The following is a 27,249-nucleotide window of genomic DNA, read 5'->3' as shown; positions in this document are numbered from 1 at the left end:
TTTTCTAATGTGTCCGTGAAAACTTTTAGTGTTTTGAAAGTAGAATCTTATTGAACTTACGTGTTTCCTTTATTTCTGGCTGCAAATATTCCACAGTACACATTAGATCCACATTCCACATGCAAGACTTACAAAAAGTACAGTTTGAGTTGGATTATTAAGTCTTGCTATTACATATGATACTTGTATCTGTTTGTTAGTCTTGCTAGTCGCTATTACAAATGAGGCTTTTATTTATGTGCTTCTTTACTGATATTTAAAAAAAAAATTCGAATTGTGTTAATTTTGAAATTGCCTTAAGACATTGTAGTTTCACTCTGTGCGACGTGAAACTAAACTAATTATTACAATTTAATTAAGTAAAAAATTAAGAATACAACGTGACAGTAATTAATATGAGTTAATATCAGGCAATTCCGTCTTAGAATCTGATTATTCTGACTCCCAATTAATTTAGTCTTTTCAAATGGTAGGTCGCACGATTCAATTTCAGAACTGAAGTTCGTCATAAATCCCCGAGTCCACTCAGCTCTAATGGGTACCTAACTTATTGTAAATAAAGGCAATAACAAAAGAACACGTGAAATCTACTTCATCTGCCATTTTAACCTAAAGGAAAGCCTAGCTTTAGAAGAAATTTTTAGATACACGTTTAATATATTTCAACATTACGTGTTTGCGTTTACTTTTAAAATGTTTTTAAAATAAAAAATAAAAAAACTATTTGAGATTTAGTTTTTAATCTTTGAAATTTTTGTCTGTTAAACTTGAAATAAAAAAATCGCTTCCAACACTAAAATTAAGAAGGAAGAAGAAGAAATAAACTACTGACTTTGAATTAACAAATGTCTAAAAAAATTTAATTCTAAGATTTATGTTTTTCTACCTACGCCATGTCTGCCAGGTTTTACAACCTACGTCCGTGATTCAGATTCTACTACCTACGTCCATTCTTTCCGGGCTTGCTACCTGCGTCCGTGCTACCAGTTTCGCTACCTACATCCAAGTTATCACGTTTTGCTACCGACCTCTATACCAACATGTTTCGCTACCTACTTGCAATTAGGCTATCAGTTATCGCTAACATCCTTGATATTACGTTACTCTTTCTCGCAACTAAAGCTAGTGACAACTCACTGATTACCACAAGTTAGTAACAACTCACTGATTACCACAAGTTAGTAACAACTCACTGATTACCACAAGTTAGTTAGATTGCCTGAAATGTCTATGAGCGTGGCACCAGTAGAGTTGAATGCCTATCAGACCCTGATTAGTGCCTTGAACTTAATTAGATATCATTTTCACCATGGCACGTGTCTAATGGGTGATGTTAATTACGCTCCAGACTCAACGAAGCCTTTTATCGATATTTTCCTCAACCAAATACAACAATTGTTCGATATGGTCACCGTTTGTAAAGGATGACCACCAAAATGTTACTGTTTCCACATGGAATATGCTAACAGTTGTATACATATAAAATATAACAATAATGGGCTTGTGGAAATATGAGAGAAAAATTAAATCATCTAAGTCTAGCCCGAATATCATCATCCCATCCACTGGCGTAGCGAGGGGGGGGGGGGGAATGCGGACCGCACCGGGTGACACCATTTAGGGGGGGTGACACCAAGGTAAAAAATAGCAAAATATATAGAGAAAAATTGATAATAGCATTTAATTAAATGATTAATTCGAGTGTTAAATAGTCGTTTAAGAGCAAAGTTGACAAATCCCGACAAACGGGGGGGGGGGGGGGGGGGGTGCAAATCGAAAGTTTGTCGGGGAAGGTGGTGCAAATCGAAAGTTTGATGGGGGGGGGGGGGAGGGTTGCATGCAAATCGAAAGTTTGAGTGCTAATCAAAAATTGAAAGTTTGTCCCCGGGCGTCGGGAAAGGTCGCTACGCCTCTGGGGGTGACACCATTAAGTGCCGCACCGTGTGACATCCGACCTCGCTACGCCACTGATCCCATCATCTTTTTCCCGTTCGTGCCCAAGACAACTTTGGCAGATTTGGCAGTTTATCTGTTTCAATGACCTCGGCATGCAAGGGGATAATGTGTTCAGCACTATGCCCAGCGGTTTTTGTTTCCCAAACGTGAGTCAGGTACCCATTAGAGCTGGGTAGACTCAAGCCCGAGATCCGAACTCGAGACTTTCGGGTTAGCGGTCTACGCTAGGTGTCTCTACCGATTTCCAACTTTCTACCGCTCGGCCACGCCGTAATTCGACTATGCTGGTAAATTAAGGTAAAATATTAACGCAAGTCCAGCCAAAATTTATGTAGTTTGAAATACTAAAACCTCCAAGTTAAATATAGCAAACTTCTTCTGGTAAGGTGAAATATTAAAACATCAAAGTTAAATACAGCAAACTTTGGTAATGTGAAATGGTAAAACATCCGAGTTAAATATAGCAAACTTTTTCTAGTAATTTGAATTACTAAAACATCTAAGTTAAAAACTTTAATATAGCAAACTTTTTCTAAAATTTTGTTTGGAGGGGGGTAAGGGATGTACGCCACCCCCCTCCCCTCCCCCGAAGACCCGAAGAGATGCCTGGAAGAAACTCTACCATGAGTAAAATGTATATGACATTACTGGCACTTGGATTCTTTGACTCTAACAAGCTTCATGTTTCGGTTGTTTCGTTACAAATTACGTTGGGTCTCTTTGTAATTTAGTTTACCCTTTGTATGATTAGAACACATACCAACACAAAGAGCTGGCCCTTATATAAACCCGGGTACAAACGTGTGAGCAGTAACACTGAAATTTGTGCTGTCAAGGTAAGCTCTCGTTCAATTCATTGTTTAAAGTGTAGGTATAATCTTCTTGTTTTTAAATGTGTTGTGTTTTTTTTGTTCTATTTTAAATCTTGTAAGAAAAAAAAGGAAAAATATCTATTTTTTTTATTAACAAAGCTTTTCATTGTGTTGTAATTTTAAAACCTTATTTTCTAAAATAAGGCATGAATGTAACGTTATCATATCAATGATCTATTTTAATGAAAGATAACCATGGTGATAAAGGAGGTTATCGTTCTTGGACTGGTACTTGCCCTTGTTGCTTCTGAATCGTACTTCCCGGATTCGATTTGCAGGACGCGTTGTGATGTGGATCTACGCATTTTAAATAGGTGTTTTCAGGATAAAAGTAAAGTAAACTTTCTCTTAAAGTAAACGTTTTCATAAAGTAAACAATTTCATAAAATAAAGTGAACATTTCAATAAAGTAAAGTAAACATTAGGTAAAGTTGGAATGCGCATGCCCAATAAACAATTTACCGAATCCTTTCCGCTATAGATATTATAACCTAAGATATTACACAACTGTAATATTTTTTTATCAAATAAAGACACCGTAAGTCTATGTAGTTCTATTTAGCGTGCGACATTTGGCCTATAGATAAAGCGTCTGATTTCTGATCAGAAAATAGAACTATTATAATTTATCTGCCCAATAAGCAAACAGATTGAGCTGGAATGGCTGAATATGAAAGAGAGCTTTCTATTTATTTTTGAGGTTAAACTTTGGTCTATCGCGAGAAAAAAATAAAGGGGGTAGGGAGGGTTTCAGGAAAAATTGACGATGGGGTTTAAAATCAGAGCAGACAATAGAAAAGGCCATCGTCTGCTTCAGAGATTGAGAAAGATGTAAAGCTGCAGTGTACAAAAGACGAGCCCGTGGATTTTAAACTGGGTAAATTAATTTGTTGAATGAGCAGCCACATGTATATCAACATAGCTCACACCGTGTTCGTTAGGTCATTATCTTGTATGGAGAATTTGTTGGTTAGTTAAGTTATCTTTTATTGTGCTGTGCTTGTGTGATCGGCGAAGACAGCAGGACAGAAATCTGGAGAACTGTAGTTGGTGGCCCATACTCCAGCAGGACAGAGAACTCTGGAGAGCTGTAGTTGGTGGCCCATACTCCAGCAGGACAGAGAACTCTGGAGAGCTGTAGTTGGTGGCCCATACTCCAGCGGGACAGAGAACTCTGGAGAGCTGTAGTTGGTGGCCCATACTCCAGCAGGACAGATAACTCTGGAGAGCTGTAGTTGGTGGCCCATACTCCAGCAGGACAGAGAACTCTGGAGAGCTGTAGTTGGTGGCCCATACTCCAGCAGGACAGAGAACTCTGGAGAGCTGTAGTTGGTGGCCCATACTCCAGCAGGACAGAGAACTCTGGAGAGCTGTAGTTGGTGGCCCATACTCCAGCAGGACAGATAACTCTGGAGAGCTGTAGTTGGTGGCCCATAATCCAGCAGGTCAAATAACTCTGGAGAGCTGTAGTTGGTGGCCCATACTCCAGCAGGACAGATAACTCTGGAGAGCTGTAGTTGGTGGCCCATACTCCAGCAGGACAGAGAATTCTGGAGAGCTGTAGTTGGTGGCCCATACTCCAGCGGGACAGAGAATTCTGGAGAGCTGTAGTTGGTGGCCCATACTCCAGGAGGACAGATAACTCTGGAGAGCTGTAGTTGGCGGCCCATACTCCAGCAGGACAGAGAACTCTGGAGAGCTGTAGTTGGTGGCCCATACTCCAGCAGGACAGAGAACTCTGGAGAGCTGTAGTTGGTGGCCCATACTCCAGCAGGACAGATAACTCTGGAGAGCTGTAGTTGGTGGCCCATACTCCAGCAGGTCAAATAACTCTGGAGAGCTGTAGTTGGTGGCCCATACTCCAGCAGGACAGAGAACTCTGGAGAGCTGTAGTTGGTGGCCCATACTCCAGCAGGACAGAGAACTCTGGAGAACTGTAGTTGGTGGCCCATACTCCAGCAGGGCAGAGAACTCTGGAGAGCTGTAGTTGGTGGCCCATACTCCAGCAGGTCAAATAAATCTGGAGAGCTGTAGTTGGTGGCCCATACTCCAGCAGGACAGAGAACTCTGGAGAGCTGTAGTTGGTGGCCCATACTCCAGCACGACAGAGAACTCTGGAGAGCTGTAGTTTGTGGTCCATACTGAAGCAGGAAAGAAATTTGATGAACTGTAGTCTGTAGTTATACTCCAAGAGTAGTCTATAGCCGATAAGATATCTTTGTAAACGGGTGTGTGAAAAATGTGTTTCCAGCCCCTAGTTCGTTATATAGCATGACGTGATAAGTTTTGTGTTTGAAGACAACTTGTAATAAATTGTAATTATAAGTACAACTAATATTTTTAAATCATTTTATAATTGTTTTACAGAGGCATGCAAGAAACTAAACCAGAGTGCGTTGAAGGAAGCCTGCTACAAGAAATGCACGAACAGCTATGACGTGTGCTCCCAGAAAACATGCCATGGAAAAAGCAACTGCTTTAGCAATTGCCTCAACAAGCAACTCCAGTGTTTAAACGCCAAGAAGAAAACCCCTAACGACATAATAATAATAGATTGAAGGAAACAAAATGAAGAATTCGACACTTAAGCCATTTAATTTGCATGATTGTATAATTTACATATAAAGCTACAATTTTAAATAAGTAATAACTGCATGCATCGAAATAACACCAGGGTATGATACCCAAGCCAAATCCCAGTTTGGAAATCGGTACATTGATTTGATTTAAAAATAATTAGATTAAGACTTTTAAACAAAGTAATGAAATTTTATTTAGAGAAACCACCAGCTTTGTACTTTCAGACCGTAACACTTTTGTTTTTAAAGATTAATATATTGTCTAAATTTCAGTGCTGTAATTCTTTCCTTTAAGTGGCTGTCCCAACAACACTTATTTGTTTCGAGTGCTCTTGTTGTGCTCTTGTTTTTACTTAGACAACAACAAAGCACTGTTTTTTTTAAAATAAAGTTATTCATAAACTATATAAATAAATAAATCGCATGAAGCATAAATCAAAGTGTTGTTCAATATATAATTTCAGTTTATTTAAAAAGTTGTATTTGTTATGATGTTAAGTGCTTTGTATATCGATGGAATTTTAAGTCTGCAGAAATTCTTGCACGGTCTGTTTTAATGTCAACATGCAGATTGCCAAGTGGGTAGGGGGTCAAAGTGGACATTGATCGAGTACCACATGGACGGTACCACCCGTGGGGACCTCCACCCCCGGCTCAAAGCCGTGCAAGCTATTGAGGCTGCCGGCTTCAGAAAGTTTTACTCACATAAAAACGAGGTTAATAAGTATACGGTCCCAGGGTTTCCTGTGATTAGGACTACGTGCTATGAATTACATTATCTGCGCAAGTAATTAAATAGTGGGTTAGTTGATGGTTTACAACAGATTCTGCTACCTACGTCCGTTCTTTCCGGGGTTGCTAGCTACGTCCGTGCTACCAGTTTTGATATTACATCCATGTTACATTGTTTTGCTACTCTACTTCGTGTACATCTCTACAAGGTTTGCTACCCACCTCTATACTAACACGTTTCGCTACCCACCTACCCACCTCTATACCAACACGTTTCGCTACCCACCTACCCACCTCTATACTAACACGTTTCGCTACCCACCTACCCACCTCTATACCAACACGTTTCGCTACCCACCTACCCACCTCTATACTAACACGTTTCGCTACCCACCTACCCACCTCTATACTAACACGTTTCGCTACCCACCTACCCACCTCTATACTAACACGTTTCGCTACCCACCTACCCACCTCTATACTAACACATTTCGCTACCCACCTACCCACCTCTATACCAACACGTTTCGCTACCCACCTACCAACCTCTATACTAACACATTTCGCTACCCACCTACCAACCTCTATACCAACACGTTTCGCTACCCACCTACCAACCTCTATACCAACACGTTTCGCTACCCACCTACCAACCTCTATACTAACACGTTTCGCTACCCACCTACCAACCTCTATACTAACATGTTTCGCTACCCACCTACCAACCTCTATACTAACACGTTTCGCTACCCACCTACCAACCTCTATACTAACACGTTTCGCTACCCACCTACCCACCTCTATACCAACACGTTTCGCTACCCACCTACCCACCTCTATACCAACACGTTTCGCTACCCACCTACCCACCTCTATACCAACACGTTTCGCTACCCACCTCTATACCAACACGTTTCGCTACCCACCTACCCACCTCTATACCAACACGTTTCGCTACCCACCTACCCACCTCTATACCAACACGTTTCGCTACCCAACTCTATACCAACACATTTCGCTACCCACCTACCAACCTCTATACCAACACGTTTCGCTACCCAACTCTATACCAACACATTTCGCTACCCACCTACCCACCTCTATATCAACACGTTTCGCTACCCACCTCTATACCAACACGTTTCACTACCCACCTCTATACGAACACGTTTCGCTACCCACATCTATACCAACGCGTTTCACTACCCACCTCTATACGAACACGTTTCACTACCCACCTCTATACCAACACGTTTCACTACCCACCTCTATACCAACACGTTTCACTACCCACCTCTATACCAACACGTTTCGCTACCCAACTCTATACCAACACATTTCGCTACCCACCTACCAACCTCTATACCAACACGTTTCGCTACCCAACTCTATACCAACACATTTCGCTACCCACCTACCCACCTCTATATCAACACGTTTCGCTACCCACCTCTATACGAACACGTTTCACTACCCACCTCTATACCAACACGTTTCACTACCCACCTCTATACCAACACGTTTCACTACCCACATCTATACCAACACGTTTCACTACCCACATCTATACCAACACGTTTCACTACCCACATCTATACCAACACGTTTCACTACCCACCTCTATACCAACACGTTTCGCTACCCACCTCTATACCCACCTCTAAACCAACAAGTTTCGCTACCCACCTCTATACCCACCTCCAGAGGCGTAGCGAGGGGGGGGGGGGGCGGGGAGTGCGGACCGCACCGGGTGACAACATTTAGGGGGGTGACACCAAGGCAAAAAATTGCAAAATATATAGAGAAAAATTTGAGGGGGGGGGGTGCAAATCGAAAGTTGGAGGGGGGTGCTAATCGAAAACTTGAGGGGGGGGGGTGCAAATTGAAAATTTGAAAGTTTGTCCCCGGGAAGGGTCGCTACGCCTCTGGGGGTGACACCATTACGTGCCGCACTGGGTGACACCTGACCTCGCTACGCCACTGCCCACCTCTATACCGACACTTTTCGCTACCCCCATCTATACCAACACGTTTCGCTAGCCATAAACTTGCCACTAAGCTATCCGGTATCGCTAATGTCCTTGATATCACGTTACTCTATCTCGCAACTAAAGCTAGCGACAACTCACCGATTACCACAAGTTAGGAACAGTTCCCTGATTGCAGGAAATGTCTATGAGCGTGGCACCAGTACAGTTGAATGCCTATCCGACCCTGATTAGTGCCTTTAACTTAATTAGATATCATTTTCACCATGGCACGTGTCTAATAGGTGATGTTAATATTGCTCACTCCAGCCTTAATGAAGCATTTTTATCTATATTTTCAACAACCAAATAAAACAATTGTTCGATATGGAAACCGTTGTAAAGGATCACTACCAGAAGGTAACAGTTGCCACCAGTGGCGTAGGCAGGGGGGGGGGGGGGGGTTAGGGGGGGTCATAACCCCCCCCCCATAGATCCCTCGGTATATAGAAAACGTATGAGGGGGGTGCAAATCGAAAGTTTGAAGGGGGGGGGGATGCAAATCGAAAGTTTGTCCCCGGGTAAAAATTGGAACCCCCCCCCCCCCTTGAGACGATCCTGGCTACGCCACTGGTTGCCACATTGAAGATGTTATATTATTGTATAGATATAACGGTAATGTGGAGGGGGTAGTGGAAATATCATCACCACATCATCTTTTGCCGTTCGTGCCCAAGACTTTCGGGTATTTATATCTAACGCTACCAGTTGCTACCTATGTCCAACGCTCTACCGCTCGGCCACGCCGTAATTCGAATGCATTGGTAAATTCAAGTAAAATACTAGCAGCAAATCCAGCCAAAAATTTATGGTAATTTGAAATACTTAAACATCCAAGTTGAATATAGCAAACTTTTTCTGGTAAGGTGAAATACTAAATATTCACTAGCCAATGTTTTTTTTAGTGATGTTCTAATACTAAAACATTTAATTCGTAACAAAATTTACTGGTAGTGTGTAATGCTAAAACATTTAATTCTAGCCAACGTTTACTGGTAAGGTGTAGTACTAAAACATTTAATTCTAGCCAACGTTTATGATGAGTGGTGAGTAAAATACATTTGACATTACTGGCTCTTGGATTGTTTGACGCTAGCGAGCTTTAAGTTTCCGTTGTTTTGTTGTTAATTACGCGTTGGGTCTCTTTGTAATTTATTTTAACCTTTATACGACGAAAACCCACACCAACACAATTAGGTGTCTCTTATATAAACCAAGGACACAATAGTGTAAACAGTGACGCTGGTACTTGTGTTGTTAAAGTAGGCTCTCGTTCAATTCGCTGGTTAAATTGTAGGTATAATTTTCAAGTTTTAATGTTTTGTGTTTTTACAAGATTTTATTTAACTCACTTTCTCGTCAGTCTGTCGTCAGTCGTCAGCCTGTCGTAAGTCTGTCTAGATCGAAACGCCCGAGGCACTTCTAACTGACAAATACGGTTTTTAATTTTGTACGTGGGTCAAGCCATAAAGACAATGCAACCTGACATTAAATTTGACTTAATTGGTTGCCTAATTATTTTTTATGAATTAATTAAAATTTTGCACAAATTAGTAGGCTGTCTCATCCAACTATACGGCACTATTAGACACGCGTCATCGCACTAATTAGGTGCACAATGGTTTTTAGTCATGCAACTCTAGTGTAAACAGGGCCGGCGCTATCTATAAGGCGAACTAGGCGGTCGCCTAGGGCGCCATCCCTAGGGAGGCGCAAAATGTTTAATCGCTGTTATCAAAGGTACCTAATAATTAATAACTTTTATAAAGGAGTAGCGATCTAATTCGGCACCCAAGACGAACCATCAATTTTGCACCCCCACCCCAAAATTATATCTATATAGGTCTATATTTATTCGCGATGGTGAAAATGCGACACCACCACATCCCTAATTTGGAAAGGTCGGGGCGCTTTTCATCAGTCACTTTGCCTTGTTGATTTGGTATCACATAATTGATGTAGAAAACGATTTATCAAGTTCCTTACTTAAATTTCAAACATTTCAAACGGTTATTTAATTTTCATTTTCATTTTCTCTGACTTTGAATTAGAAATCTTTCCTGATGTACCGAGTTTTGTAATGACGGGGTGTTCAAAGTATAGTACTTGTTTGGAAAGTTTTGATGAATCGTTTAGATTTGGGAGTAGCGGGGGAAGGCTGTTGCTGATATAGTTCAGTAGGTATGAAGTATCGAAGTGTTAAAGTGTTATAATTTTTATTCGGCTGTTTTGTAGTTGAAGGTCTAGTGGAATCTGATTGGTAATAGAGAAATGATGAAATAGATGAAATGATGAAGCAGGGGATGAAGTATCGTAGTTCTGGAGTTCAGGAGTATTCTTCTTCTTCTTCTTCGTTCTTAATTATTAGTGTTGAAGGGGATCGAGATTTATCTGCCAGTGGGTTTGAACTCGAGACTTTGTTCGAATTTATCAACCATGAGCTTTTTGCCGACTCGACCACGCCTCCAACACAATTAAGCGTTACGTGTCAACTGGTTATGCGCCATTGAGGCCATTGACTCCGATTTCAGCCTGCTTTTCTTTTTGGATTTGCTTCCATAGCCTTTGTCCAACCAAGAACAAACTACAAGGCAGCAGTTGTTTAATTTTGGAGTTGTCTCTCCTAGAAGAGTGGCTGTCCCCAGCTAACGAGCCTCATCTGCCCGAGTCAGGAGTATTGATTCTTGTGGTATTAAGGTATCGAATTATATTGACTGTTAAAGTGTAGTAGTAGGTCCAGTGAAATCGTTGTTGATTGGGAGTATCGTTTGTAGAGCTTGGTGAAGCTAAACGAGTCGGTGTCGTAGTTCTGGAGTATCGAATCTACATTGAATCTACTTAGGTTTAGGTATCGAAGTTTGATATGTGTTGTGAATGTAGTAGAGTATATCAAGTAGTTAGTTTAACTTAAGTTAGATGATTTTAATTCAGTACGGAACACACTAGCATGATAGGTAAGCGTTTTCTAGTTGAAAAATGTTTAGCTTTTTAGGAATCTATATTACCACTCTTAAATTATTAATATATACTATTAAATAGGGTGGAATTTATAACTAACCGTAAACGTTTTCTTTTCAAATATTTTTTTTTTAATTTAATCAATATTTTCTTATGTCTAGAACAGGGGTCAGCAACCTGCGGCTCGCGAGCCGCATGCGGCTCTTTTGATATCAATATGCGGCTCTCCAGCTCCTTGCACAAATACTAATAATCTTAATTAAAAAAAAATATATATTTGAAATAAAAAAATGTTAGTGGCTCTTTAAAACCAGGGAAATTTTGAAAATTGCAAATTTTGGCTCTTCCGCTTCAAAAGGTTGCCAACCCCTGGTCGGCAACCTTTTGAGACGGAAGAGCCAAAAGTTGCAATTTACAAAATTTCCCAGTTTTAAAGAGCCACACACATTTTTTATTTCAATATTATGATATTTTATTAAGATAATATATATATATATATATATATATATATATATATATATATATATATATATATATATATATATATATATATATATATATATATATATATATATATATATATATATATATATATATATATATATATATAATAGAAAGTACATTGAAATAGAGAGTAAATAAATATTCTAATATAATAGCGAGTGTTTATTGTTTATATTTATTATATCATTCATCACCGAATGTTGTAGAACAATATTTTTAATTTTCGAAAATAAAAAAAAAATTCAAATAGGTGTGCATGGAGCTGAAGAGCCGCATCTTGACATCAAAAGAGCCGCATGCGGCTCGCGAGCCGCAGGTTGCCGACCCCTGGTCTAGAACGGTTAAACATGTTTGATTATTGAAAGGTGTCACTTTATTTAGATTTTTTTTTATTTTATGTATTTTATTTTATTTTTTTAACAAAGAATTAGTATTATTTTTTATTTAAGTGATGTGATGGGACAAGCGCATCTTTATTTATTTTTTTATTTTTTTCTTCTTTTGCTTTCTCTCTTTTTTTTTCTTTTTTTTTCTTTTTTTTTTTGCCTCAGACATGTAATTTACAGCGTCAGTTGTGTGTTCGCTTTAGTATTACAGTTTTCATCATCGGCTTGTGAGGACTGATACAGATTTACAATAGTAATATTTCTTTCTTACTTGTAGCCTACTTTCATTCATTTAAGATGGTTTACTTATACATAGGTCTAATACAAAACGTCTAAATAAAAAAATTAAAAATTAAAAAATAAATAAAAAACAACATGAAAATGCAAATGTGTAATTAAATGATGATTCAAGGGATTTTTTTTCCTGGGCGTGGTGGGTGAGGGGGCGGGGCGGTGTAGAACAAGCGCATCTTTATTTAGGGGATTCAAAATTATAAAAATCATATTTCTGACATGGTAATACAATATAATATATGTCATCGAACTTGAATAGAAGTATATTATAATAATGCTACCGCTTTTATACTTTCAAATAACACCTATAGTTAAGTATTCAATAGGTAAAATATATTGTTTTTACAAGATTACATAGCTAATGCAAAAGATTTAATACTACTATTTAGTAATGAAATTTAGAGCTATATATTCTGTTTGTCTAGCATGTTATAGTTACACTTGGTTAATTTAGCTATTCTTGTGAATGTTATTTCCCTTTAATAAAATTTTGTTATTTGGATTTTCAAATATGAGATAATTCGTTGCTTAACTGTACATTCATTTCTAATTCATGCACCTTAGGTTGACCGCTTACATATAAATACAACTTTAAGTTATTATTTGCTATTGTAAAAATTACATAGAGCTTAAGTTCTAAACAAAATAGTTTGGTTGTTTTTTTTAGCATTATCAAGTTGAAAAACAAATACATCGGTAGCCTATATAGGTTGCAATTGTTAGAAGACATACAGTCTTAGTTGTAAATGAAAGATCTAAGCAATTGTCTTTTCATATCTTTCACCCTCTCCTAAAGGATTTATATATAACAATTTTAAGGGAAGCACTTAAAATTTTCTAAAAGGGGGGGGGGGGGGGGGGGGCTATGTCGTAAAGTACAAAGTAGACTCGTGCACTTAGCAACAATTTCAATATAATGTAATTGCAAATTGGAATTGAAGGAATTAGTACAAACATTTGCGACGAAAGAGGCAAGTAAAATTTGATTTTGCTGTCTTCTTATAACGTGTATGCAATTGATAATAAATTAATGTCACTTTTAATTAATTGTTTTCTTATACATATGTTAATTTGTATGAAAGGGGCCGTTTTAATAAGTTTTGCCTAGGGCGCTAAATAAATTGTCGCCGGCACTGAGTGTAAATTAAACGTTAAAGTACTAAAAACAATTCATAAAAAACATTTTAATAACAAGGTTTTCTGATATAATGCACTAAAAAGTAGAAAATAAATTATACACTACTATTTAAATAACCATAAAGTAAAGCGTGGGTTTTTTCCTTAATATTAGTAAAGGTATCCAATAGATACTAAAGCGACCCACGCATTTCTTTATAGTTATTTAATAGTAGTGTATAATTTATTTTCTACTTTTTAGTGCATTATAACATAAAACCCTGTTTTTTTTTAAAAAATATTTTTTTTCTTTTAAATAGTAATAAAAAAGAATTAATATCTATTTTTTTTAACAAAGCTTTTCATTGTGTTTAAATTTTAAAACCTTTTGTTTTATGTAATGTTATCCATGATCTATTTTATTGAAAGATAACCATGATGCTAAAGGAGGTTATCGTTCTTGGACTAATGCTTGCCCTTGTTGCTTCTGATTCGGACCCCAGGGATTTTTTTTGCAGCAAACGATGTAATGTGGATCTACTTACGTTAAAGAGATGTTTTCAGGATAAAAGTAAAGTAAACTTTTTCATAAATATTGGTATAAAGTAAACATTTTCACAGAGTAATGTAAAGGATTTGATAAATTAAAGTAAACACTTTGATAAAGTAAAGTAAACATTTCAATAGAATAAAGTAGACAATGTGATGGCTTTAAGTATAAAGTAAACATTTTCACAGAGTAAAGTAAAGGTTTAAATAAATTAAACTAAACATTTTGATAAAGTAAATTAAACATTTCAATAGAGTAAAGTAGATAATGTGCTGGCTTTAAACAAAGTTGGGATGAGTATGCTGAATAAACGATCAACCGAACCCCTTCCGATATAGATTTTAAAACCTAAGCTATTACACAAGTGTATACTATTCTATTTATCAAATAAGGACACTAAGTACAGTTCTATTTAGAGTGCGACTAGTCGCCTACGTATTAAGCGTCAGATTTTAGATCAGAAATTTGCCTCTTTTCTAATTAGTCTGGACAATCAGCAAACAGATTGATCTGGTATGCATAGAGAGTGTTCTATTTATTATTCAGTTTAAGCTTTGGTCTAAGGAAAGAAAAAAAGTCAGGGGTAGGGAGAGGTTCGGGAAAAATTGACGGAGGGATTTAAAATAAATGTAAACTTGCCTTGAACAAAATGCGAGTCAGCGGATTTTAAACTGGGATGAAGTAATTTGCCGAATGAGCAGTGATATGTTCATCAACATGTCTCATAGCGTGTGCGTTAGACCATCTTCTTGCATATTGTTGTTTATGATTCCTGAAGACAGCAGGACAGAAAACTCTGGAGAGCTGTAGTAGGTGGCTTATACTCCAGCAGGACAGAAAACTCTAGAGAGCTGTAGTTGGTGGCCCATACTCCAGCGGGACAGAAAACTCTGGAGAACTGTAGTAGGTGGCCCATACTCCAGCAGGACAGAGAACTCTGGAGAGCTGTAGTTGGTGGCCCATACTCCAGCAGGACAGAGAACTCTGGAGAGCTGTAGTTGGTGGCCCATACTCCAGCAGGACAGAGAACTCTGGAGAGCTGTAGTAAGTGGCCCATACTCCAGCAGGACAGAAAACTCTGGAGAGCTGTAGTAGGTGGCCCATACTCCAGCAGGACAGAGAACTCTGGAGAGCTGTAGTTGGCGGCCCATACTCCAGCAGGACAGAGAACTCTGGAGAGCTGTAGTTGGTGGCCCATTCTCCAGCAGGACAGAGAACTCTGGAGAGCTGTAGTTGGTGGCCCATACTCCAGCAGGACAGAGAATTCTGGAGATCTTTAGTTGACGCCCTTACTCCAGCAAGACAGAGAACTCTGGAGAGCTGTAGTTGGTTGTCCTTACCCCAAGAGTAGTCTAGAGCCAATAGGATATGTTTGTATATGCGTGTGTGGAAAATGTGTTTACAGCCCCTAATTTGTTAATTAGTATGGCGTGATCAATTTCTGTTTGAAAACAATTAACTTTTTAAATTTTTCAATGTTTGTTTTACAGAGGCATGCAAGAAACTAGACCAGCCTGAGTTAATGGAAGCCTGCTACAAGAAATGTATGAACAGCTATGACATGTGTGCCAAACAACCATGCCGTGGTAAAAACAACTGCTTGGACAAATGCCTCAACAAGCAACTCCAGTGTTTGAACGCCAAGAAGAAAACCCAGACCAAGAAGACGAAAACAGATTGAAAGAAACAAATGAAGAATTCGACACTTCAGGCATTTAGTTTTACATGATTGTATAACATTTTAAAATAAAAACTACAATTTTAAAAAGTAATAACTGTAAGCAGCAAAATAACACCATGGTATAATACCCAAGCCATATCACACTTTGGAGATCGATATATTAATTTGTTTTCTTTAGGTAGATTTAAACTTTTAAAAAATGTAATGCATTTTTTTAGAGATACTACCAGCTTTGTACTTTCAGACCGTAACACTTTTGTTTTTAAAGATTGATATATTGTCTGAACGTCAGTGTTGTAATTGTTTTCTTCAAGTGGCTGTCTCAACAACACTTACCTTAGGACCTAACCTTTTTGTTTTCTAATATAAACCTATTGTCTGAACGTCAGTCGTCTAATTGTTTCCTTCAAGTGGCTGTCTTAACTACACTTATTTGTTTCGAGTGCTCTTGTTTTTACTTAGACAACAACAAAGCACTGTTTATTTTTTTAAAATAAAGTTTTCATAAAACATATAAATAAATCAATCGCATGAAGTTTAAATCAAAGTGTTATTCAATGTATAATTTTAGTTTATTTACAAAGTTGTATTTGTTACGATGTTAAGTGCTTTGTATATCGATGGAATATTAAGTCAGCATGAACTCTTGCAGTGTCTGTTTTCATGTCAACATGCAGATTGCCAAGTGGGTGAAAGGGGGGGGGGGAGTTGGGTGTTGTATCCTATTATAATGAAATTTATCAGTACGGTTTATATGAAGGCGTAATGAAAAAGAGGTGTAGTTACTAAAACTAGAGTATATAATTTGTCCGTAAAATGTTTAACGAACCATGAAAATAATTGGAGGAAAATCTGATTTCTAAGCACCACCTTTTCAGCCTACTCCAACCATTTCATGTTTCAATATTTCATAATATATTTTATAAAGTAGTATCTAATGTAATTAACCTTATCTAAGCAATTAACCCTTCAACAGACCTGAACCATAGCCTATAAACAAAAAGCTGTATTTTTGTAATATTCGCTCGTGTGTATAATGTATAAGGAAAAGTACGTGTTCATAGGGGTCATCCATTTATGACGTCGGATTTTCACCTCCCTTCCACTCCCCCACCTGTCCATACGTGTCCACAAAAGTCGATTATTTTCGGACCCCACCCCCTCTCTCCCAAGTGGACGTCACATTTAGATGATCCCTAATACGGATGTATTTATATAATGAACTGTTATATGCATCGGCCTCTGTTGTTTATAAATGAATAATTTATATTTTAAATATCACATATGTGATAAAGTCAAACCCAGTTCACTTTATTGTGAATATGATTATTTATCAATTTAAAAAAAAATCAGTTCATGTTTCATCAATTCGCTTCACCACGTAAAAAGAGAGATAACTCAATCCAGTAAATCAATGTGAGTTAAGATAATTACTGAGAGTGAAGAGAGTTGAACACTTCATAGAATAACAAAGCCCCACATCGTCTGTGTTTTTATTTCTTTTCTTCTTGTGAAATGTATTATCTTACCAAATTCAATACCGGCTCAAAGTCTCATTACTAAGATCGTAAAATACTCGACAAACCACCAGAGGTTCAGGCAGATGATAGGCTAAGGATAGAGTAATATTTCTAGACATCTAGACATAAAGACGAAAGGCTAAGGATAGAGTAATATTTCTAGACATCTAGACATAAAGACGAAAGGCTAAGGATAGAGTAATATTTCTAGACATCTAGACATAAAGACGAAAGGCTAAGGATAGAGTAATATTTCTAGACATCTAGACATAAAGACGAAAGGCTAAGGATAGAGTAATATTTCTAGACATCTAGACATAAAGACGAAAGGCTAAGGATAGAGTAGTATTTCTAGACATCTAGACATAAAGACGAAAGGCTAAGGATAGAGTAATATTTCTAGACATCTAGACATAAAGACGAAAGGCTAAGGATAGAGTAATATTTCTAGACATCTAGACATAAAGACGAAAGGCTAAGGATAGAGTAATATTTCTAGACATCTAGACATAAAGACGAAAGGCTAAGGATAGAGTAATATTTCTAGACATCTAGACATAAAGACGAAAGGCTAAGGATAGAGTAATATTTCTAGACATCTAGACATAAAGACGAAAGGCTAAGGATAGAGTAATATTTCTAGACATCTAGACATAAAGACGAAAGGCTAAGGATAGAGTAATATTTCTAGACATCTAGACATAAAGACGAAAGGCTAAGGATAGAGTAATATTTCTAGACATCTAGACATAAAGACGAAAGGCTAAGGATAGAGTAATATTTCTAGACATATAGACATAAAGACGAAAGGCTAAAGATAGAGTAATATTTCTAGACATCTAGACATAAAGACGAAAGGCTAAGGATAGAGTAGTATTTCTAGACATCTAGACATAAAGACGAAAGGCTAAGGATAGAGTAGTAGTTCTAGACATCTAGACATAAAGACGAAAGGCTAAGGATAGAAAAATATTTCTAGACATCTAGACATAAAGACGAAAGGCTAAGGATAGAGTAATATTTCTAGACATCTAAACATAAAGACGAAAGCGAAAGCGCGGTCTACTTTTAATTTATTGTTGACATGACATTTGCGGATCCTGGTAATTATGTGAGCTCATTACGTTAAAATTCGGTGAGCTCCGCACCCTCTACCTGCCATCTCTTTGTGACGTCAACAGTTACACAGTTTCCCACAAATCACCTTGTGACGTAAATAGGTACACAGTTTCCCACAAATCTCCTTCTTTAAGTTACAGCGGATGTTAACAGGAAATTGATGGGAACTGTGGAAGTTATGACTCACTTTTTCCTTTTTAAAATAACGAATATAGTTTCTTTTTCGGAGAGGTAATTTCTATACATATCTAAGGAATTGGCAATCACAAAATGTAGGTATTTCTGAGGGTCATACCAAATCCAGAAGAGACATACTTATTGTATATGCATTAACATAAGGCATACACACAAACTTAAGCTCACTTTAAGCTAAATTTAGTGTTTAATTTTTTAAAATTATTCCGATAAAACATTCAACAGGACTGTTGTATTCACAAAGCGAACTCTTTATCAGCGACTCTGAAGTTATATAGAAAACAAATGTGTATTGGATCATACCAGGCCAAATAATGTGTTAACTGAGATCTAGCGAATAAAGAGATTGTAATGTCTGGTTATCATTATTTTAACTACGCAGTTCATACACTTAAAAACTGTTCCTAAAAGGGCTCTAATTTCGAAAAGTTTCCTTGAAATATCAACCCATTACGTCAATCAAACAACTTTGGATACAACTTTTTTTCTCACGCACGTAGGCCTATACTTGCTCCCCACAATAATTTAACCCGTGTCCCGTCGTGATCCGGGTAATTAACTAGTACTTTGAAAAAAAAACCCTGCCCACGCTTGTAGCTGGCTGTTATAAAAAAACGTCAGAACACGTCGACTGGGGACAATTGTTTTACAGGAGACAGAACAATCAGAGCAGCTGTAATTGAAGTGTCAACCATAAGTGCTTGTCTAACTCGCTATTTAACGTAGGTATAGTTGTCACTTGTGTGTTTTGGTTTACGTTATAGTTAAGTCGTAGTAACTGAGAGTTTACTGTAAGTACACAAATAATTATAGAAAATAGGTTACTTCGTTTTTATTTTTAGAATAGATTGAAAATTTTAAAACAATAAAGCTTGTTTAAATGACATTTATTTTTATACTTTGACACAAATACTTTGTATCATAAAAATTAAGTTTAAGAAAAGTATAACAATTAGAATATAGTTGTTTCTACTTGTTGTTTCTTTTTTTTTTTTTTTTTTTTTTTAAAAAAAAAAAGATTATTTGATACTTTAAGGTAAAAAATTACTCCAAGAATAATTTACTTTTATAGACGTTAAGTTGTAAAATAAAAATAAGAAACAAATGTTAACTATTTTGTAATTATAATATAGTTATTTTTAAAAAAGTGTGTGATATTTTGAGATAAAATAATAACTACATGAATATTTTTTCCTTAGATTGAACCATGATGCTGCTGAAGGAGATTATCGTTCTTGGGCTGGTTCTTTCCTTTGCTGCCGCTGATTCTGACCCTAGGGATAATTTTTGTTCCTGGACGTGTGTAGTTCACCAACATGAAACCGACAAATGTGTGCTGGACAATGGTAAACTTTTTTTTTTACTGATTTTATTAAACACTATCTTGCATGAACTTGTAAACGTTTTAACACAGTTTTAAACTACCTTGTTCGCGAAAACACAATAGACTGAAATTTATCAGAAATTACTTGTTGAATCATTGAATCATATAGTATATATATATATATATATATATATATATATATATATATATATATATATATATATATATATATATATATATATATATATATATATATATATATATATATATATTAAACTAAAACATCTATCGTTATGACGTTTATTCAAGATTGAAGATGTATCCCTGATCCCTGGTCTAATTGTATTAGCTTTTAAGAATAAGCCTTTGTCTTATTGTGATAGTCTTGATATTAAGCACCTCCCCCCCCCCCCCCCCACATACACATTTCACAGCTATTGGCATAAGAGCACAGGTTTGGAATTCTTTCGCTCTAGACAATGTTTTTAAGTTGGAAACTTTTCATTCACTACCTTTAAGAAAGACCTCAACGAATCATTAGTATTGGATTAGTGGAGTACTTCACTCTATATAATGAAAATATAAGGCTAGTGAATAGAGATGCACTGTGTGTATGTGTATGTGTGTGTGTGAGTGAGAAGGCATGAGAGTGTTCGTGTTCGGCAAACATATTAAGTGTGTGTGTGTGTGTGTGTGTGTGTGTGTGTGTGTGTGTGTGTGTATGAACGTTTTAAAGAACGGGACGATTTACTCGACTATAAAATACTTCTTTTGCAAGACAGTATCTTATAGCTCTGTAACCAAAACAAAAAAAAGCGGTTACTCGCTAATTCGTATCAAACTGTTGAATAGAAAATCAACATCAAAATTACCTGTATGATTATAATTGCAGGATTATTGTTTCCTTTTAATTACCAAATTAAAAAAAAACCTGTACGATAATCATTTACCACCCACTAATTAAATATGCGAATATCCGAGCGGTTTTATGCGGGTTAATAAACACATCCAGTCCATGTGTGTGGATGTTTTGTGAGTTTGCTTGTTATCATCGTTTTGTAATGTGAAGATCCTTTATTATTCTTTTTTGAACCCAGAACTAAGAGATGTCCAAATTTTAGCCTATTGTTAGCCATAGTCAAAAGTCTTTACAAAAGGTCTGACCCCCACCTCCCTTCCCCATCATCCCACAACTGGAACGACGTCACAAATATTAACCCATTCATTTGTAAGATATATTTGCAAATAAAATTTGTATCCTTAAATCTTACATTTGTTATATTGCCCCCTCCCCCATTCCCAGTGTCCATTAAGCAGCATAACCTCAAAATAAAGCCGGACCCCCCACCACCCTAGGTATGTGACACCAATTATGGACAACCCCTGAGGTGTTATCGAGTTAACCTTTTCAGCTCACCGTGTGACGCGGGCTATGTGACTCACGCTACAAGCACGGACTTGGTGACATTTCTCCGTGCTCACTCTTCAACACCAGGCCGACGCTTGGAACTTAACGGGCTTTCGCTTTCACCACATGGTGTGCAGGGGGCGGGGGGGGGGGGGGGTAAGACAGAAATGGGGGGAGGGTGATGCTCTCAATTCATAAACGGTGTTAAGTTTTAGTTTTTTTGTAATGGTTTTACCTCCAATTTCCAGTCAAAATGTCAGACACCCTTCATCGAATATAACGTCACTTTTAAGCCTACTACCCCATCTCAACGTTGCAATTTTTTTAAAGCAGCTGTTTTTTTTTCTAAATTATTTATTTAGTTCGATCAGCATTACTGTTTAATTTATTGTTACTGCAATTTACAGCAACATTTCTTTAAAAGCGCGAAATAATGGCTTAAAGTTAGTTTTCAACATTACGCTTTAAAAGCAAAAGTATGTCGTCACTCCTCCGCCTCGTGACACATCGTCAATTTCTGACCCCCCCCCCCCCCTCGCCTTCCTGTGAGTGTAACGACTTTTACGGACTACCCCAGGTATAGATGTATTGAAAGCTTTTGAGATATAAACACCACGTGTCCATTCGGACATTTCTCGCATTCGGGCAACTGTCCATTCGGGCATTTGTGGCATTCGGTCAACTGTCCATTCGGGCATTTGTCGCATTCGGTCAACTGTCCATTCGGGCATTTGTCGCATTCGGTCAACTGTCCATTCGGGAAATCGGCATTCGGGCAAGTGTCTTTAGGGAATTTGTCGTAGACCCCTACCTCGGGGAGGGGGGGGGCACTGCCATTTAGGGGCATCCTATAGATTATTTATATATAAAGTATATAGTAAGGGAAAAGGACGCTAGCTATTTGATATGCTAAGGGTAGGTAATCTAGTTAAAATATATTAAGGGGAGGCTACCTTGAAATAAAATTAATTCTCTTTAGTGTAAACGTTAAGTACCCTTTCGAAACACGGGTTTTCCATGTACTGATGAAATAGGGGGTCATTAATTGATATAAATTCATGAGATTGTCTAGCTTGTACACCACACAAAAGTAGACACGAGGGCTGGGCGCGAGGGGAGGGGGGTCTTTTAAAATGGTAATTTAAATTTCTTAACTTTTATTAAGTCATCAAGGCAATTACAAGTGGTGAACAAATTTACAATTATGTAATACAATCCAATATTGCATAATTAACACAACTAAGCTTAAAAGTTAGTTATGTCTTCATTTCAGTTTAAATACGATTTTTAAAATTCAATACAATTTTAAGTGCAAAATCCTATAAACCAAACATTTTAAATCCTCACCCTATACCTTACTTTCCCCAACTTGAGTCAGGTACCCATCATAGCTGTGTTAACTCAGGTACGTCCTGTAGTCCTTAGTCTGGAAATAAACAAATGAGTTTCAAGATGTTTGATATTTGTAAAAAATAATACTTGTGATGTTTTACAGACTGGAAACCTACATTAAAACTTGTGTTTGCAAGGGCTACATGATATAACCCCCCCTGATATTTTCCCCGGACATTCCACACGTATTTTACCCCGTAGCAATTACACCATGTCAATTACCCCCCTGGGGAATTACCCCCCCCCCCCCACCCAACCCATCCACCAAAATAGAATCCTGATTTTAACTCAAACTCTCTCTATATATATATATATTACCATAATCGTAACCATTACCCTAACCCTAACCCTAGCCCTAGCCCTAGCCCTAGCCCTAACCCTAACCCTAACCCTAACCCTAACCCTAACCCTAACCCTAACCCTAACCCTAACCCTAACTCTAACCCTAGACCTAGCCCAAACTCAAATCCTAGCTCTAACCCTAGCTGAACCTTATGCTATGACCGGGGGGAGGGGGTAACGTCCTACTGGGCGGGGGGTAATTGACAGGGGGGTAATGACGGGGGTGGGGAAATGTCCGGGTTGTAATGCCCTGTTACCGATTGCAAGTAGACATCATATATTAAATCGTGTGCGTTAAGAAACACTATGCTAAATGTGATATCTAAAGACACCACGCACTAACTTTATATCTGTCTATTCCTCAGGTTGCTACCAGCTGGAGCAAGGCGTAAAGAAGAACCAATGTTTCGACAACTGCCACAAGAACTCCGCGGTCGAGAGGTGCTACACCAAGTGCATCAAGCGCTACGACAAGTGCCTGATCAGGTGCAACCATGACTCGACTTGCTTCGACAAATGTGTCACGGTCAACAACAACAACGGAACACGAAAACCGAAGAAGGAAAAAAATTAAAATACTAAATATCTTTTCGTTTAGATACTATTTTATTCCGCTTACTTGTAATATTAAAAAATGAACTTTAAAAATGGTTGACGCAAGCAAAATATTAGTAATTAAACCAAAGTTGGCTGACGCATGATATTTTACAGTAAAACAGCGAATGGTGAAAGATTTTTAACGCATTTTAAAATATTTGAGTTAAAATATTAAAAAGAAATACATTTTTTCCGATTTAAACATTTCTGTTTTTTTTTATTCGTGTAACCTATTGCTTCCAAAGAAGACCAACTACTGTACAAACAATTTATTTATATTAAAAAATTGTGTACATATGTATCAAAGTTAGTTTGGTTTATTAATTATATTTAGCTACAACGGCAACGCATTTATATAACCACGTTTGAAGTATTTAGCGTAAAAAAAAATGTATGAAGCATAAGGATTTGAGTATTTATTTTAATAAAAGAAATAATTTGGTTAGCTGCCTTTTTATTTTTTTGTCTGTCTGTCTGTCTGTCTGTCTGTCTGTCTGTCTGTCTGTCTGTCTGTCTGTCTGTCTGTCTGTCTGTCTGTCTGTCTGTCTGTCTGTCTGTCTGTCTGTCTGTCTGTCTGTCTGTCTGTCTGTCTGTCTGTCTGTCTGTCTGTCTGTCTGTCTGTCTGTCTGTCTGTCTGTCTGTCTGTCTGTCTGTCTGTCTGTCTGTCTGTCTGTCTGTCTGTCTGTCTGTCTGTCTGTCTGTCTGTCTGTCTGTCTGTCTGTCTGTCTGTCTGTCTGTCTGTCTGTCTGTCTGTCTGTCTGTCTGTCTGTCTGTCTGTCTGTCTGTCTGTCTGTCTGTCTGTCTGTCTGTCTGTCTGTCTGTCTGTCTGTCTGTCTGTCTGTCTGTCTGTCTGTCTGTCTGTCTGTCTGTCTGTCTGTCTGTCTGTCTGTCTGTCTGTCTGTCTGTCTGTCTGTCTGTCTGTCTGTCTGTCTGTCTGTCTGTCTGTCTGTCTGTCTGTCTGTCTGTCTGTCTGTCTGTCTGTCTGTCTGTCTGTCTGTCTGTCTGTCTGTCTGTCTGTCTGTCTGTCTGTCTGTCTGTCTGTCTGTCTGTCTGTCTGTCTGTCTGTCTGTCTGTCTGTCTGTCTGTCTGTCTGTCTGTCTGTCTTTCTGTCTTTCTATCTGTGTGTCTGTCTGTGTGTCTTTCTATCTCTGTGTCTGTCTGTGTGTGTGTCTGTCTGCCTGTTTAATCATATATATATATGTATATATATATATATATATATATATATATATATATATATATATATATATATATATATATATATATATATATATATATATACATGAGAGTGTGTATTTGTTCGAGTGTATATGCTTTCTAAACAAAACTATTTTTATCTTTTGCAATTACATAAATCAAGGTAGAAAACAGTTACATCAGTATTTAAAGGAGTGTAGCTGTTAAATTTCTTAACTTTTCTACCCCCTTTTGGCGCCCCCCTCTAGGTGCGGCGCCGAAGCGGCCACCATCCCCCCCCCCCCCGCCCCTCCCCTCCCCCACCTAGATACGCCACTAATGCGAGCATTTATATCTTGAACTATTTCATGAATCAGCCTCTCTTGTTTACAGATGTATAGCTTGTATTTTTTTTAAATATTTTTACTTTCTCATACATACAAAGTATAGAGAAAGTATTGTAATCGTGCACAAAAATCACATGAAATTTTAACAATTTTCACCGTATTACACCTCAGTCCTCATCACATCCGAAGTATAAAGGACTTATTTTAATCGGGCAAAAATTATCAATCCAGATTTATCAAAATTAAGAGGTTTTATGCGTAATCCAGTCTGAAAAACTGGGCTTTGCAATTCTGTCCGTATGTCTGTGTGTCTGTCTGTCTGTCTGTCCGTGTGTAAACACGATAACTTGAGTTCCGTTACAGCTAGGTTGATGAAATTTCATATATAAGTATTTTATCAAATCCGTAGATCCGTATCAACTTTTGAGCGATTTCCGATAACCGGAAGTGGTACTTTTTCTACTTTGAATTTTTCAAAAGCCTATAACTTGAGTACTATTTCATATAGATAAATGAAATTTCACATGTAAGTAAAAGATCTAATTCTCTACCTTCTGTTAAATTTTGAGTAATTTCCATTGACCGGAAATAGTAATTTACGCTACTTCCGATTTCTTAAAAAAAAACTAATGTAAATTTTAAAAGTCTAATAATATTGCGCACTATTATGCACTTTTTTATTTGGCGTTCATTTGGTGTGCAATTCTTTTGTCTACGAGATTTTATTCTATTTTTAAAACTTTAAGTATTTAAAATGGATTAAAAATAATGTCTATAGCCCGAGTTCCCATCCCCTGTTGTTTTATATAAGAATATTCGAGAAAGGTTAGGGGAGATCACTCCCGGTTTATTAATATCAATTTTTATACCAAATATGTGATAAAGTCGAAACAAGTTCACTCTATTGTTAATATGATTATATATATATATATATATATATATATATATATATATATATATATATATATATATATATATATATATATATATATATATATATATATATATATTTAAAAGCAATTTATGTTTCATTAATTCGCGTCACGGTGTAAAGAGAGATAACTCAATCCAAGAGATCACTGCAGGTAAAAGGAGTTCGGGAGAGTGAAAAGAGTTGAACACATCATAGAATAACAAAGCCCTACATCATCTGCCTTTTTGATTTTTTGTAAAGACGAAAGCGAAAGCGCGGCCTATTTTTTAATTGACATGGCCTTTGCGGATCCTGGTAATTACGTGAGCTCATTACGTTAAAATTCGGTGAGCGCCGCACCCTCTACCTACTATCTCCTTGTGACGTCAACAGGTACACAGTTTCCCATAAATCTCCGTGTGACGTCAATATATACACAGTTTCCCACAAATCTCCTTGTGACGTCAATACGTACAGTTTCCCACAAATCTCCTTGTGACGTCAATAAGTACACAGTTTCCCACAAATCTCCTTCTCTAAGTCACAGCGGATGCTAACGGGATGTTGAGAACTGTGGAGGTTATGATCCACTCTTTCCTTTTTAAAATAACGAATACGAGCCGACCTGCGGCGTATCATACGCCGCTATCATAGTTGTTTTATTTTTTACTTTTCAGTAATTCATATTTTGTGAATTCGACAGTACCACTGCTGTCACTGTAAATATTTGCTTTAAAACAATATCAGTAAGTCTTTAAGGACGATAACCCCCCCCCCCCCCCTTCTTTCCGCCAACACCTACCCCCCCCCCCCCCCCCCGGTGAAAGCAGCCTCCTTTTAGCTACTTCTCCTAAGTTTGAAATCGTTTCAAACTAAATTATCTGCCCCTAATAGCCGTCACTAAACCCGGCTCTACGATTGTAAACATTTAGCGTGAACCACAGCTCACCAGACTTTCTAGAGAGGAAGAGAGGGGACTGCAAGGCGCGCTTACAGCTTGTTTTCTAACGTCTCCAAGAAGAGAATTATATATATAGATAGTTTCTTTTTCGAAGAGGTAACTGCTATACATATCTCAGGCATTGAATATAACAATATGTAGGTATCTCTGAGGGTCATACCAAATCCATAAGAGAATTGTTTATTTTATATGCATTAACATAAGCATACACACAAACTTAAAATCTATTATCAAGTTATTAAGCTAATTTTAGTGTTTTATTTTGTTAATTTATTCCAATAAAACATTCAAGAGGACTGT

At 37.4% G+C, this 27,249-nt stretch overlaps 1 protein-coding gene and 2 long non-coding RNA genes across 3 annotated transcripts; all 3 read left to right on the top strand.

Annotated features, from left to right (window-relative positions):
- The first annotated feature begins 2,752 nt into the window (after positions 1–2,752).
- On the top strand, positions 2,753–5,684 carry LOC131931439 (uncharacterized). The gene is made up of 3 exons (XR_009384294.1): positions 2,753–2,792; positions 3,018–3,159; positions 5,196–5,684. It is a non-coding gene; the product is annotated as an uncharacterized LOC131931439 (long non-coding RNA).
- A 3,660-nt stretch (positions 5,685–9,344) lies between these two features.
- Positions 9,345–16,185, top strand: LOC131931438 (uncharacterized). The gene is made up of 3 exons (XR_009384293.1): positions 9,345–9,459; positions 13,854–13,995; positions 15,465–16,185. It is a non-coding gene; the product is annotated as an uncharacterized LOC131931438 (long non-coding RNA).
- A 2,933-nt stretch (positions 16,186–19,118) lies between these two features.
- On the top strand, positions 19,119–23,739 carry LOC131931440 (cysteine-rich neurotrophic factor-like). Its single transcript, XM_059288235.1, has 3 exons — positions 19,119–19,211; positions 19,689–19,835; positions 23,321–23,739. Exons 2-3 carry the CDS (start codon positions 19,697–19,699, stop codon positions 23,527–23,529), a joined length of 348 nt encoding a protein of 115 aa, XP_059144218.1. The 5' UTR covers positions 19,119–19,211; positions 19,689–19,696; the 3' UTR covers positions 23,530–23,739.
- Positions 23,740–27,249: the final 3,510 nt, after the last annotated feature.

Source organism: Physella acuta, unplaced genomic scaffold, assembly GCF_028476545.2.
Source record: "Physella acuta isolate Inbredline_101_S28 unplaced genomic scaffold, ASM2847654v3 ptg001969l, whole genome shotgun sequence".
In the NCBI taxonomy this organism is placed as follows: Eukaryota; Metazoa; Mollusca; class Gastropoda; family Physidae; genus Physella; species Physella acuta.
The sequence above is the reverse complement of the archived record's forward strand: the minus strand, read 5'-3'. Positions and strand labels throughout refer to the sequence as shown.

What these genes read in the sequence shown, in the direction of transcription:
- LOC131931440 (XM_059288235.1), top strand. Translation starts at nt 19,697, where the DNA reads ATGATGCTGCTGAAGGAGATTATCGTTCTTGGGCTGGTTCTTTCCTTT. An exon ending in CAAATGTGTGCTGGACAATG is followed by an intron (nt 19,836 to 23,320) that starts GTAAACTTTTTT and finishes TCTATTCCTCAG; the next exon opens with GTTGCTACCAGCTGGAGCAA.